Source organism: Python bivittatus, unplaced genomic scaffold, assembly GCF_059951505.1.
Source record: "Python bivittatus isolate LINGU-HERP-01145 unplaced genomic scaffold, Pbiv_v1 ctg000840_np1212, whole genome shotgun sequence".
Taxonomy (NCBI): domain Eukaryota; kingdom Metazoa; phylum Chordata; class Lepidosauria; order Squamata; family Pythonidae; genus Python; species Python bivittatus.
This window is the reverse complement of record NW_028277113.1, coordinates 23,544,317-23,558,564: the sequence shown is the minus strand read 5'-3', so window position 1 is coordinate 23,558,564 and position 14,248 is coordinate 23,544,317. Positions and strand designations below refer to the sequence as shown.

General features: G+C 39.4%; 1 protein-coding gene across 4 annotated transcripts in view; it reads right to left on the bottom strand.

The window, feature by feature from the left end:
* Positions 1-690: 690 nt before the first annotated feature.
* ZNF516 (zinc finger protein 516) overlaps positions 691-14,248 on the bottom strand; it is a 130,196-nt gene continuing 116,638 nt past the window's right edge. For 3 of the 4 annotated variants that reach the window (XM_088131018.1, XM_088131019.1, XM_088131017.1), the window contains exon 5: positions 691-3,839. In XM_088131018.1, coding sequence (XP_087987144.1) covers positions 3,619-3,839 — 221 coding nt within the window. In that variant the 3' untranslated portion in view covers positions 691-3,618. The remainder of the gene's footprint in view (positions 3,840-14,248) is intronic. The other variant, XM_088131020.1, reaches the window with a different exon arrangement.

Here is a 14,248-nt window from a genome sequence, read left to right as displayed (position 1 = left end):
AACTGGATACAAAAATTGTTTTTCTGAGTAACATCTGCCTGCAGTTGTGCTGCACAACTATTTCTCAATATTCTTTCAAGATTCAATAAAATGTTAATATTTACTATTTTTATTAGAATACAAAAACTATTGTAAATCTATTGTATAATTGTTTAAAAGAGAACTGCATGGCTTGCTTCAGCTTTCTCATTTCCTTTACTAAATTATTTTTACAGTTATATTTCCTCTGGGAAACTGATCCACCTTCCTTTCTATGTATGGTGAACTCACGTCACCATGAACAGAGGGCACTGGGCTGCAAAAGATCTCATATCATGAAGTGTCGCAACCTGAACATAAAACTTTGACGTTCTGCATATTAAACTGGCATCTTGCTGAAATTATAATAGTGTATATATTTTATCCCCAACTTAAAAAAAACAATGGAAAGATGCTTGGGGGTGGTTATAAAACTAAAATCTAAATCTGCAAAGGTATTTTTTTTTTCCCAGTAACACAATTGCAATAGAAACATTCTCAGGAATATAGAAATGAGAATGAATGTAGCAGTTTTGAAAGATGACATTATTCCACTTCAGGCAGGGACGAGGAGGGAGGGAGGGAGGGAGGGAGGATTCATATGGCTGAGAAGACTGCTTTTGTTTTGGAGGACGAAAAGTGAAAGCAAAATAAAAGGAGAAATGGAGAGCAATGTCTGAGACACCATCTGCACTGCGCATTATGGAACCTTTATTGTCTAAGGTACATTAGACTGCAACACTGTAGAAAACCTGTTAAGGAAAAGAAACAGATTGACAGAGGTAGCAGAAAGTCTCTGTAACAGTCAGAAGATGGCTTACAAAATGTGTCATGCTACAAAATTATCATGTTTCCTTTTTTTAAAAAAGGCTATTTTAAACCCAAACAGCTAAATAAATAAGAGCACAAATCATACTAAACACTAGGATCTAACTGAATTAACAAATTGATACAATATGGATGAGAAAGGAGGAAATTACAAAGCTTGGAATTCACACGTAATATGGTGGTCTTTAATGACAGCTCCCCTTCTCCCTCCCCATTTCTTGTTTAATTAAGTGAAAATCTCATTTCTGTGCTATACACAGCATATAATTATTTAAACTGATTTCCCCTGCTGTTGTTCTTCATGAAGCTAAATTATGATTGTAAACTTTGCTGATTAGTACCCTAGTAATGGCAATGACAGCCCTTTCCTCTTTGTGTGTCAGACAATCTTCAGGAAAAGCTCTGAAACTCTAAATAATAACTAAGATCCTTCTATATCAGCTTGCAAAGATGAAAAAAAAAACAAATAATTAAGGAAATAAAAGACAACACTCCCCAAACACAATTTAAAAATAAAATATACACACAAATTGAACAAAAATAATGATAGTTGTATGGGACACTCAAAATAATTTTGGGGGGAGGATAGGAGTTTTTTTTAAGCAGAAATATGCGCAAAGAAATTACCTGTGGGCATTCCTGAATCCTAACCTGTTTACTTAAAATAAGGAAAACAAGTGCTTGAAAGAGGAAAAAGTAGCACTTGATTATGGATCTCTAATTGACCAATTAGGGATATTTCGGTGTTATCTGACTCAGAAAAAGAGATGATTTGAAGAAATGAGGATGAAGTGGGATGCAGGAGGCAGAAAGAGGGAGGTCTGGAATATGTCTGTGTGAATTTCTGCAAGGTAACTTCAAAACAGTTATACAACATCTGCACAGACATTCTATACTATTCCAGGGTTACAGCTGACTTACAGCTGGTGCATAAGTATGAGGAATAAAATAAAATAAAAATTCCAAACCAGCAAATTATATATGAATGTTACAACTGCATTATAGTTAACAGCAAAGCAAGAACAGTCAAGTAATTTGCAACAAGTAGAATCCCAACTCAAATATAGACAACACAAAATCAGAACAGAAAAAATACATATTAAAAAAATCTTTGTGTCACCCCATCTTCTAGAAAAAAGCACTATCCCATTATTGTAGAAGTAAACGGTTGCTCTCCATCAGTATTAAAAGATTAGTGCTATTTTTGTACATGTAAAATTATTGCTTTTTTGAAAAATATAATTAACATGCTAGTTTTCTTTAAAAATCCATTTCCTGCCTTTACAAAAATGTTACAATTAAAAAAAAAACTAGTAAAGCTTTTTTTTTTTTTTTGCAAAAGAAAAACATTCACAAGTATTTTCAAGGCAGCATTTTTTTCTTGATGATGATGATGCATAAAATTGTATGTGCAAAATGTGAAACTCTGAATTATTACCATCACACAGTGTCACAGCAAGAGAGGAAAAAAAGTACATGTGGAATATACTTTTGAACAGGACACAGACACTGTGTGGTGAACAACCTGCCACCTTCATCCCTCTTACCTTAAAAACTTGTATTTTAAAAAGTTACTGTAGAAGAGGTATATAAAGCGCCTTTTCTCTCCCAGTTACTCCAGTGATTACCATGTTGAATCAGCCTGACTCAATCCATGCCACCAAACTTGCTGAGTTTGCACTTCCCAGAATTCCCAGAATTCTGAGTTTGCACTTCCCAGAATTCCAAAACAGCCATGCTTGCTGGGGTATTCTGGGAAGTTCCAGCACATTAGAAAACACTAGGTTAGGGAAGCTTGCCATCACAAAAGAAGTTACTCGTGGTTTTTTTCCCTCCAAAATGTTAGCAGGATCCATGAAAGGTACTTGTCTTGCTGCACAGAAATGCAGTCACATCCAGTACCGTAAAAGTAAAGGTCTGCCTAAACATCTGCTTTTAAAATCTATTATAAGCATACAAATCACAGCTTTAAACAGCTGATTTTTTTCCTTTTTAATCTAATTTTTAAAAGCATGTGTACTTCTTTTGTAACAGATCATGGAAAACTGCACTTTAAAAGAAAGAAAAAGCAGAATAAACAAACAGGAAGGCCCTCGGGGGCCGGGGGGACCACACAGAAGCCTGTTTCTTCTTCTTAGTGTTTGACCAGCTGTTTTTTTTTTCTTGCCAAAGTGAGAAGAGAAGCATTTCTTAAAAAGTGTTTTCAATTTCCATATTCACATACTATTAATGGTGTGCAAAGACAAGGATAAGCCCACTGGAAATGGAAGTGGTCCCCAAACTATCATGAAACAACCTCACTGCAGAATGATGGTCTCTCCCTTTCGTCCCTTCTGTCCTTCATCAAGTTTGGCTTTCACAGCACTGAATGACTCCTCCATTTACCTTTCTTCCTTCTTTTTTTAAGTTGCATTTCCAGCATGACAGCTGCTTAATCACTCTTTCCCACATTCCCAAATCCACCGTGTGTTTTTTTAAAATAAAAATAAAACTTCAAACCACCATGAGGGAAGATTCTCTTGCAGTGCCATCCTCCAAATATATGAAGTTTAATTTTTCCAGTGTCTAAAAATGTTATCTTGATTAATATATATGCTTTGCACTACCCCAAAGCTTGCCAGCTCTTCTGTTTATTACAAAGGAAATAAAGAACTGTGGGGACTGATTACTATGTCAATTTGTATATATCTTGGGTAGGTTCTTCATTTATTTTAAAATGATTAACAGTTCAGAGGCATCACTCTTCTAGCAAAGCACAGAGCATGAGTCTCACTATAACACAGTTGCTCCAGGGACTGGATAGATTGTAAAGATGTTTTCCAGCTGGTCTTCTAAGGGGTTGATGGAGTAATTATTTGGAGGTGATGGGAAACGTCGGTCAGGGTACTGGCTGTTGTCAAAGGGGACCCGGTGTACACACTGGACATGCGTTTTTAGGTTCCCTTTCTGAGAGGCACTGTATGGACAATATCTGCACTGGAATGGTCTCTCACCTAAATGGAAAAAAAGAAGCAAAAACATCTTATTATTTTTATTTTCTGTAATAGCAGCTACTGTCCCTGCTCTGTGCACTAAAGCAGTTGAGCAATCTAATAATTTATAATGGCCCTAGCTACCATTTTATGAGCATTATGAATATTACTGTGACCTAATACATTAAAATGAATTATTTTTAATCACCTCTGGTGAAAGCACACCCCATCAAGCTCCTATAAACTCTATGCCATATTAGAATAGCAAATAATAGTGACTGAAGGAGTACTTAAGGAAAGGTTAACAATGGCCAGAAGAAGGATAAAAGACTAGAAAGGAAGAGCAGAGAGCAAAATTTTACAATATCTGAGGGGATTTATGACTGAATGATATGGTGTTTCCTAAATTAATTTGGGTGGCAGGTCTGCATTAAAGTTCATGGGTGGTGACTCATACTAAGAGATGCAAACTGTGTTATAGCTGCTTTCACTGCCCATAATCACAAGGATAGAAAGAAGCAGGCACTGAGCATAAAAGTGAACACATTTCCTCCGTTTCCATTAAATCACCATATCAGCTTCCCCAGGTGGCAAATTCCAGGTAGGTTTGGGCTGTCAGAATATCCAACTGGCTGGGACTCTAGGAAGGCATCAAGTACGACATGACTGGAATAGTTATGTTTTTTGTACTGGGACACTCCTGACCCACAATGTCTTTGGCTTAAATGAATACTATTACCAAAGAGCAATATGTTGGTAACTTTTAATGACCCAGAATGTAAACAGTCAATTTAATGACATGTTATCTTTATTGTGTGAATAGAACTAAGTCAGTTTATGTGTAGAACAAGTTCTGTGTTTGGCTGAAATACAACTGTGTGGAAACTGTTCTGTGCACCATTCCCTTATGTTAAACTTCACTTGGTTTAACAGCTGGACCAGGCAAAGAAGTGTGGCCAGGGGAGTGTTTAAAGTTGAAAAGGGTACCTTAAGCCTTAGACACACTAATTGTCCCTTAACCCTATTCCCCAAACTAAAAAAAACAAACAAACCCCACAACCCAACACCAGAAAATGGACAACATGACAGTGCTCTTGGAGATTTACAAGTGGCATTTTGCATCTTCATTTTAGCCATACTTCATGGATTCAGAGTCCATAAACCTCTCACCATCTTCTATTACTATTTCAGAAATCATATTCTGTTGGCTATTTTGCTTCAGGCAATATGCCAACAATTTACCAGCTTTTTCACCTGATTCCCAATAATTTAACTTCAAACTCCTCAAAGAAAATTCAACCTGTTCAGCATAAAAGTCAGGCAACTGTATCTTAGCTAACATAAAAGCATAAATCTATTTTGTAGGATTTTTGGATAGACCAAAAAACTTTTTTCAACCACGTTATCCATCGGCTGATAACAAAGATTTTTAAATTTCCTTCTCCTTGCAGCATAAGCAATGATTCAGCCCCCTATAGTAGCCTTTTATGTATCCCTAACTGTCCAAAGACTAGCTGAATTATGATTAATTTAAAAAATGTAGTTTGTTGTCCAACATAAGAAAATCATCACATAACAAAGGTGTATTAAAATATCACTTATTGTTAGCTAACTTAATATATTTAAATTGAGTTAATATAATTGAAGCATGACCTCTGCTTAAACATTCTGAAAAATGAGGAGCTGTGTCACTCCTAAAAAGAAGGTAAAAGAGAATACAGATTTTAGTAATGTAAATATGCTAAATTTCATATTCACCTGCATTAGTTATTATGATTTAAATACAAAATGGAATGCAAAGCTACAGAGAATATTGTAGTGCTGTTGTGGGTATCATGCCACCTTGGAAGAACCCTTCTTGAAGGAAGAAAGGTTGGAGAAAAAACCTCATGATGCTAGAAGAAGATGCTTCAGCAGAAGGTATAATGCTCAGGGACAGAGCCAGTGCCCATTGCCTTACTGGGACCCAGCATCTGTTCCTGAAATTATTCACAATCCCCCTGAAAATGGCATTGAATGGTATAGAAATGCAAGCCTTCAAGGCCAGATTTCTTGGACAGACTTTGCTCCCTCAAGAACTAATGAATGCTAGATGAATCTGGGCACAAGACAGTGTAATACTGGAAACAATGTCAGCTTAAGTCCTGCCTTATACCTGCATGCTTAGACTCCAAATGACTTATTATCTCCACCTGCTATTTGATGGTGTTTTTCAGTTGTTCTCAGATTGTATAGCACTTCCCCTGCTATCTCTGAGCCCTTGACTGGGCTTGACTCTCCTTGTTGCTCTTCTGTGCTGTGCTGTGAGTATCCCTTGCGTTCCTTGATTTGTAGACTATGTTTCCTGCTTGCACCTCCACAGGATAGGAGAGCAGAGAAGGCTGGGACCAAGCAGTCTGTGTGCCTGCTTAATCTGATATCCTCATGCAAAATGCTGATGGGTCCTGACTCTCCCAGTTTCTTTATACCCTTTACCTTTAAGCCCAAACTTAAGAGTGAACAACCCACAGATTGAAAGAGGGCAGTTTCAAATAGAAGATTTTCTTCTGTAAAATAAGTAACCACACCATGTGCAATTTTCACTGGTAATAGAGCTATGTAAGTTGGCATGGTACAACTATAACAATACAACCAACAAACAATTTTTAATGAAAAAGAATGCACTCTGATAATAAAATTCAACACAGTATGGGAGCCACATAAAGCTCAGTTCTCACAAAGGCATCTCAAAATAATAGTTTTGACCAATGTCTACCAAATGAAAATTAACTATGGTGACAAAACAAACCAACCAACCACAAAGGCTATTTGAAAACCCCAATGAATCTCAAAATAAAATCATGAACAAATGGGAGTTTACAGCTCAAGGCAATGGAATTCTGAGAATGTCTGAACAATGTGACTTTCAATCCTGATGGCTAAAGCAGCATGGCAAGATACATCTTACATTCATACATTAACCTTAAGCCAAAACCTTGATGAAGGGAATCAGACTATTTTAAATTAACACAACATTGGACCCAACAACCGTGTGAAAATATTCCCAGTAAATTTCAAGCTGTGCCTATGGCGCTCCTGGAAAAGCTAAAGAAAAGCCAGTGTTGCTTGACATAATGTATTAAGTATCTGTCCTTTGTTAATAGATTTAGAAAAATCCTAATTAAGGCTGGCCGAAGATTCATGACATTTACTAGTCAAAGTCTGCTGTGAGAAAGGAAGATTTGCAACAAAATTAAAGGGGGGACTAGGGGAGGGGGAAAGCATCTGTGCAGCCTGCCATATATTTGAAATGCAGGAAATGGTAACCGAGTGAAAGATGCGATAAAACTTATTTAGTTATATGCTGGATTTCTTGCAATAAACTAAGAAAGATGCTTTATATTTTTTCATAGCTACCTCAGGAGATGTTAATCATTAAATTAAAACAACACACACACACACACACACCCCTCAAAACACACCACTAAAACTCATCTCCCTACACACACACACACACACACACACACACACACACGGAACAGATTATGGGTACAGGCGGGAATGTGATTAGATGTTCTGTAGTAAGGGGAAAAAAAGGAAGTGCATGTTCTCATTTGCCTGGGTATGACTGGTAGAAAAAGAAGAGTGGGAAAAGAGACAGAAATGGAGCAAAAGACCTTGGCCTGAAGTTGTAATTAAGGTATTTATGGGGAACAGTCTTCACAATCAGGGATTTCCAAGGAAGGGGTACACCGCAGGTCCAGTTGTAATTCACTCCCAGATGAGGCTCACTTAGAGCAGCAAAACATGAAAGAAGTTATCACTGTCCCACAACATCTGAGGAAAGATAAGGCCAGAGGCTGAGATAGTAAATGAGAATTCTTCTCTAAGCAGACCAAGGGAGAAGAATCCCCTGTGGAAGCCACGCTGGAGAAGGAGGCCATAGCTGAAAGCCAAGGATTCCATTCTCATATACTTGTATTACTGTGGTTGGAACAGAGCCCCCAATGCTAAATTAGAATATGCAATTATCTTGTATGAGGTTTCCATTATCATAAAGAAAACACTAATGAAATCAGAGAGTGGAAAGCTTTAAAAAAGAAAAATTTCAGGGAAAGTTTCCCTGGTACATGGAAAAAGAGATGAACTGTAGCCATTACAGGTTGCAGCTGAGGAAATATTAAAGTTTCACTGAGATAATAAAGATGCCAGGTAACTGAAGTTATTTTAACTGAGTAGAAACTAAACAGCTTCAAATCAGTTATTGGATTGTATGCTCTTAAAATAGAAGGAATCGGAGACATTCAAGCACTAGTTTTCTACCAAATGTTTGAATATTTTCCAAAGGGCAGAGGGATAGCCACTAATGTTATTGAAGCCATTCAAAGTTCAACTAACTACAAAGTTAGCCTTCAGTTGCTTTCTAACCAACAAACTTATCCAGGAGATAATGTTGTTGTTCAGAAAGAGTTACCATGGAGTAAAGATTACAGTGTTACAGTATCCCTAGTGATCTTCTAAAACTAGGCAAAGCAAAAACATGGTGACCAGCAGGATCAATCCACATTTCAAAGGGCTGCACTACCCAGTTCAAGAACTGTGCCGCTGTATCTCTTGTAATAATGGAAGAGTTGCTGGAATACACTGCTTGGATGCCCCAAACCACATGGCTGACAACACTGCCAAGGCAACCTAATGCTTGGCAACCTGTCTTTGTGGTGAAAAACATGAGTTATGAGCACTTCTGCAGCATGAGCAGTTCTGAACTACTGTACATTTAGATATGGTAAAAGAATTCAATTAATTGGCAACAAGAGGAAACCAGGTATCATGATCAGGAGATCTTTTTTTTCATCAGATCAACAATACTTTTTGTGCTAAAGAAAATGTGAGTGTTATAACCACACTCTTGTCGTTACAGTTATGCTAATTTCAATTTGCTTTGTGCAATGAAGAATTTTAAAAATGGATCATGAAATCTCTCCAGTATACAAATCAGCCTAGAGTACTTCTCTCTCCCTTCAAGTGACCTCAGAAGATATTACTGTAGTGTGGTTTCTATATTAGAAACAAATGTCATTTTTAAAATAAAAATCATGATAATGATGGAGATGAATGGATGGATGTGTACATCCAGCTAAAAAGTAAAGCTTGTCGGAGTACCATGTATCATCTGTAAGCTAAAGGACAGAAACTTAGCATTCCTCTGCTAACATGACCCTGTTTCTTCATTATTTGCACTACAATATTCACAGCTCTGAAGGACACAAATTAGACTGCCAATTATTTATTCATTATGAATTATTTTGATTAATGGAATTCTTGAATTCAACATAACTATTTAAAAATAACATTCACAATAATCAGAAATAAACTATTAATCATAGAATAAAAAAAGTTCTGGTATATTACAGCACATGCCACTAAAATGTCCTCATAGCTGAATTATCAACTTGCAATGTTGCAATGCTGGTAGTTCTACTGTATGCTCAATTGAAATCTGATTCCTTGATAAAGTTACTACTTAACGTAACGAGGACAGTTTATTTCAAAAATCTTGTAAAATTATTGGCTGAATTTTCTTTTTGACTTCATCAATTTCCTATCTTTTCTGAAAAACATGGACATTTGCATTGGTTATAAAATATATTCATTAGTACAATCAGCCTTTTTTTAAAAAAAAATCTATTTAAGAATGTCTACACTGCTCATGTTTATTGTGAACAATTTTTCCAGTTTTCAACTTTTCCCTTGGAATAATTTGTTACTCCATCTTTTATTTACTTTATAGGTTGCTTTTAAAAATAAGAATTGCTTTGGTATATTTTCCTATAATACTTTGTCGTGGCGAAGGGGCTTGCGTAACTCAGTGAAGCCATGAGCTATACCGTGCAGGGCCACCCAAGATGGACAGGTCATGACAGAGAGTTCTGACAAAATGTGGTCCACTGGAGAAGGAAATGGCAACCCACTCCAGTATCCTTGCCAAGAAAACCCCATGGACAATGTTAAAAGGCTAAAAGATATGACGCCGGAAGATGAGTCCCTCAGGTCGGAAGGTGTCCAATATGCTACTGGGGAAGAGCGGAGGGCAATTCCAAGTAGCTCCAGAAAGAGTGAAGCGGCTGGGCCAAAGCCGAAAGGACGTTCAGCTGTGGATGTATCTGGAAGCGAAAAGAAGGTCCGATGCTGTAAAGAACAATATTGTATAGGTACCTGGAATGTAAGATCTATGAACCAAGGCAAGCTGAATGTGGTCAAACATGAGATGACAAGATTGAACATTGACATCTTGGGAATCAGCGAACTGAAATGGACGGGAATGGGTGAATTTAATTCGGGTGACCATTATATCTACTACTGTGGGCAAGAAACCCTTAGAAGAAATGGAGTTGCACTCATAGTCAATAAGAGAGTGGGAAAGGCAGTAATGGGGTACAACCTCAAAAACGACAGAATGATCTCAGTGCGTATCCAAGGCAAACCATTCAATATCACAGTCATCCAAGTCTATGCCCCAACCACTGATGCTGAAGAAGCTGAAGTTGACCGCTTCTATGAAGACCTACAACACCTTCTAGAACTAGCACCAAAAAAAGATGTGCTTTTCATCATAGGGGATTGGAATGCTAAAGTAGGAAGTCAAGGAGTAATCGGAATAACAGGCAAGTTTGGCCTTGGAGTACAAAATGAAGCAGGGCAAAGGCTAATAGAGTTCTGTCAAGAGAATAAGCTAGTCATAGCAAACACTCTTTTCCAACAACACAAGAGACGACTCTACACATGGACATCACCAGATGGTCAATACCGAAACCAGATTGATTATATACTTTGCAGCCAAAGATGGAGAAGCTCTATACAGACAGCAAAAACAAGACCAGGAGCTGACTGTGGCTCAGATCATGAGCTTCTTACTGCAAAATTTAGGCTTAAATTGAAGAATGTAGGGAAAACCACTAGACCACTCAGGTATGACTTAGATCATATTCCTTGTGAGTACACAGTGAAGGTGATGAATAGATTTAGAGGATTAGATTTGGTAGACAGAGTGCCTGAAGAACTATGGACGGAGGTCCATAACATTGTACAGGAGGCAGCAACTAAAACCATCCCAAAGAAAAAGAAATGCAAGAAAGCAAAATGGCTGTCTGATGAGGCTTTACAAATAGCTGTGGAAAGAAGGAATGCGAAAAGCAAGGGTGAAAGGGAAAGATATAAGCAACTGAAAGCAGATTTCCAGAGAATAGCAAGGAGAGATAAGAAGGCCTTCTTAAATGAACAATGCAAAGAAATTGAGGAAAACAATAGAATGGGGAAGACTAGAGATCTCTTCAAGAAAATTGGAGATATGAAAGGAACGTTTAGTGCAAAGATGGGCATGATAAAGGACAAAAAAGGCAGGGACCTAACAGAAGCAGAAGAGATTAAGAAGAGGTGGCAAGAATACACAGAAGAACTATACAAGAAAGATCTTAATGTCCCTGATGTCCACGCTGGTGTGATCACTGACCTTGAGCCAGACATCCTAGAGAGTGAAGTCAAGTGGGCCTTAGGAAGCATTGCTAACAACAAAGCTAGTGGAGATGACAGTATTCCAGCTGAGTTATTTAAAATACTAAAAGATGATGGTGTTAAAGTGCTGCACTCAATATGCCAGCAAGTTTGGAAAACGCAACAGTGGCCACGAGATTGGAAAAGGTCAGTTTATGTTCCAATTCCAAAGAAGGGCAACGCCAAAGAATGCTCAAACTATCGCACAATTGCACTCATTTCACATGCTAGCAAGGTTATGCTCAAAATCCTACAAGCTAGGCTTCAGCAATACATGAACCGAGAACTACCGGATGTACAAGCTGGGTTTCGAAGAGGCAGAGGAACTAGAGATCAAATCGCCAACATTCGCTGGATCATGGAGAAAGCACAAGAGTTCCAGAAAAATATCTACTTCTGCTTCATTGACTATGCAAAAGCCTTTGATTGTGTGGATCACAACAAACTGTGGCAAATTCTTAAAGAGATGGGAGTACCAGACCACCTTACCTGTCTCCTGAGAAATCTGTATGCGGGCCAAGAAGCAACAGTCAGAACCGGTCATGGAACAACCGATTGGTTCAAAATAGGGAAAGGTGTACGACAAGGCTGTATACTGTCACCCTGCTTATTTAACCTATATGCAGAGTACATCATGAGAAATGCCAGGCTGGAAGAATCACAAGCCGGAATTAAGATTGCAGGGAGAATCATCAACAACCTCAGATATGCGGATGATACCACCCTAATGGCAGAAAGTGAAGAAGAACTAAAGAGCCTCTTGATGAGGATGAAAGAGGAGAGTGCAAAAGCTGGCTTGAAACTCAACATTAAAAAAACTAAGATCATGGCATCTGGACCCATCAATTCCTGGCAAATAGAAGGGGTAGAAATGGAAGCAGTAACAGACTTCATTTATTTGGGCTCCAAGATCACCGCAGACGGAGACTGCAGCCATGAAATTAAAAGACGCTTGCTCCTTGGGAGGAAAGCTATGGCAAGCCTAGATAGCATATTAAAAAGCAGAGACATCACCTTGCCGACAAAGATCCGCATAGTCAAAGCTATGGTTTTTCCAGTAGTAATGTATGGCTGTGAGAGCTGGACCATAAAAAAGGCTGAGCGCCGAAGAAGTGATGCCTTTGAACTGTGGTGCTGGAGAAGACTCTTGAGAGTCCCCTGGACTGCTAGGAGGTCAAACCAGTCAATCTTAAAGGAAATCAACCCTGATTGCTCATTGGAAGGATTGATAATGAAGCTCAAGCTCAGATATTTTGGTCACCTAATGCGAAGAGAGATCTCTTTGGAGAAGACCCTGATGCTGGGAAAGATTGAAGGCAAAAGGAGAAGAGGACGGCAGAGGATGAGATGGTTAGATAGCATCACTGAAGCAATGAGCATGAAACTGAGCAAACTCAGGGAGGCAGTGAAGGACAGGAAGGGCTGGCGCAATATGGTTCATGGGGTCACGAAGAGTCGGACATGACTTAACGACTAAACAACAACAACTGACTAGTCCTGTTGAAATGAACATAATGCCCTTATTCCAGCACCAAGTATATATTCCAGCCGGTTCATGTTGGAAATAGCAACTCTTTTCTTATATTTTACAACCATAATGCCTTCCTTTCCATTAAAATACAGTGGTACCTCGGGATACGAATGCCTCTACTAACGAACATTTCGGGTTACGACCAGCTTCGGCAGGAAAAATTTACCTCGGGTTACGAACTGGATCCGCAGCCATTTTCCCTGCTGCCACGCAGTCGCAGCTTCCTGTGGGCGAGGTCGTGATAGCAAGGAGACGTTCGGTGAGGCTTGTGGTGTGTTTTGCGGTGCTTTGCGAAGGTTTTTGGTGTGTGTGTTAGCATGGCTCCAAAGAAAATGCAGAGCAGACTTGGCGGGAGTAAGGCTCTGAAGAGAAAAGTGACGATCGAGCTGAAGAAGGAAATTATAGAAAAGCACGATCGTGGCATTCGTGTGACTGATCTGGCCTCGGAGTACAAGATGCCGAAGTCGACCATCTCGACTATTCTCAAGAATAAAGATGCCATCAGAGGAGCTGATGTGGCAAAAGGAGTGTCGATCTTAACGAGGCAGAGGACACCAGTGCTGGAAGAGGTGGAAAAGCTGTTGTTGGTGTGGCTGAATGAGAAACAGCTGGCAGGTGATAGCGTGAGTGAGGCTATGATCTGCGAGAAAGCCAGGAAGCTGCACAGTGATTTGCTGCAGACAAACCCCTCTACCAGCGCAGCAAGTGAGGAATTTAAAGCCAGCAGAGGCTGGCTTGAGAAATTCCGAAAGAGAAGTGGCATCCACAGTGTGGCAAGACATGGTGAGGCTTCCAGTTCTGACAAGGCTGCTGCAGAAGCCTACAAGAAAGAATTTGAGGACTTCATGAAAGCGGAAGGGTACATCGCTGAGCAAGTGTTCAACTGCGACGAGACAGGGCTCTTCTGGAAGAAGATGCCAAAGAGAACCTACATCACGCAGGAGGAAAAGGCACTGCCAGGGCACAAGCCCATGAAGGACAGATTGACCCTTTTGCTGTGTGCGAACGCAAGCGGCGACCTGAAGATTAAGCTGCTACTCGTGTACCATTCCCAGACCCCTCATGCATTCAGGGAGCACAATGTGAACAAGGCCAGACTGCCTGTCATGTGGAGGGCCAATGCAAGAGTGTGGGTCACAAGGCAGTTGTTCATGGAATGGCTGCATGAGGTGTTCGCACCCAGCGTTAAAAAATACCTGTCTGAGAACCAGCTGCCTGAAAGGTGCCTTCTCCTGATAGACAATGCCCCGGCACACCCTCCAGCCTTGGTGGATGACATGGATGCCGAGTACGACTTCATAAAGGTCAGGTTCCTCCCCCCCATCACGACACCTCTTCTGCAGCCCATGGACCAGCAAGTGATCTGCAA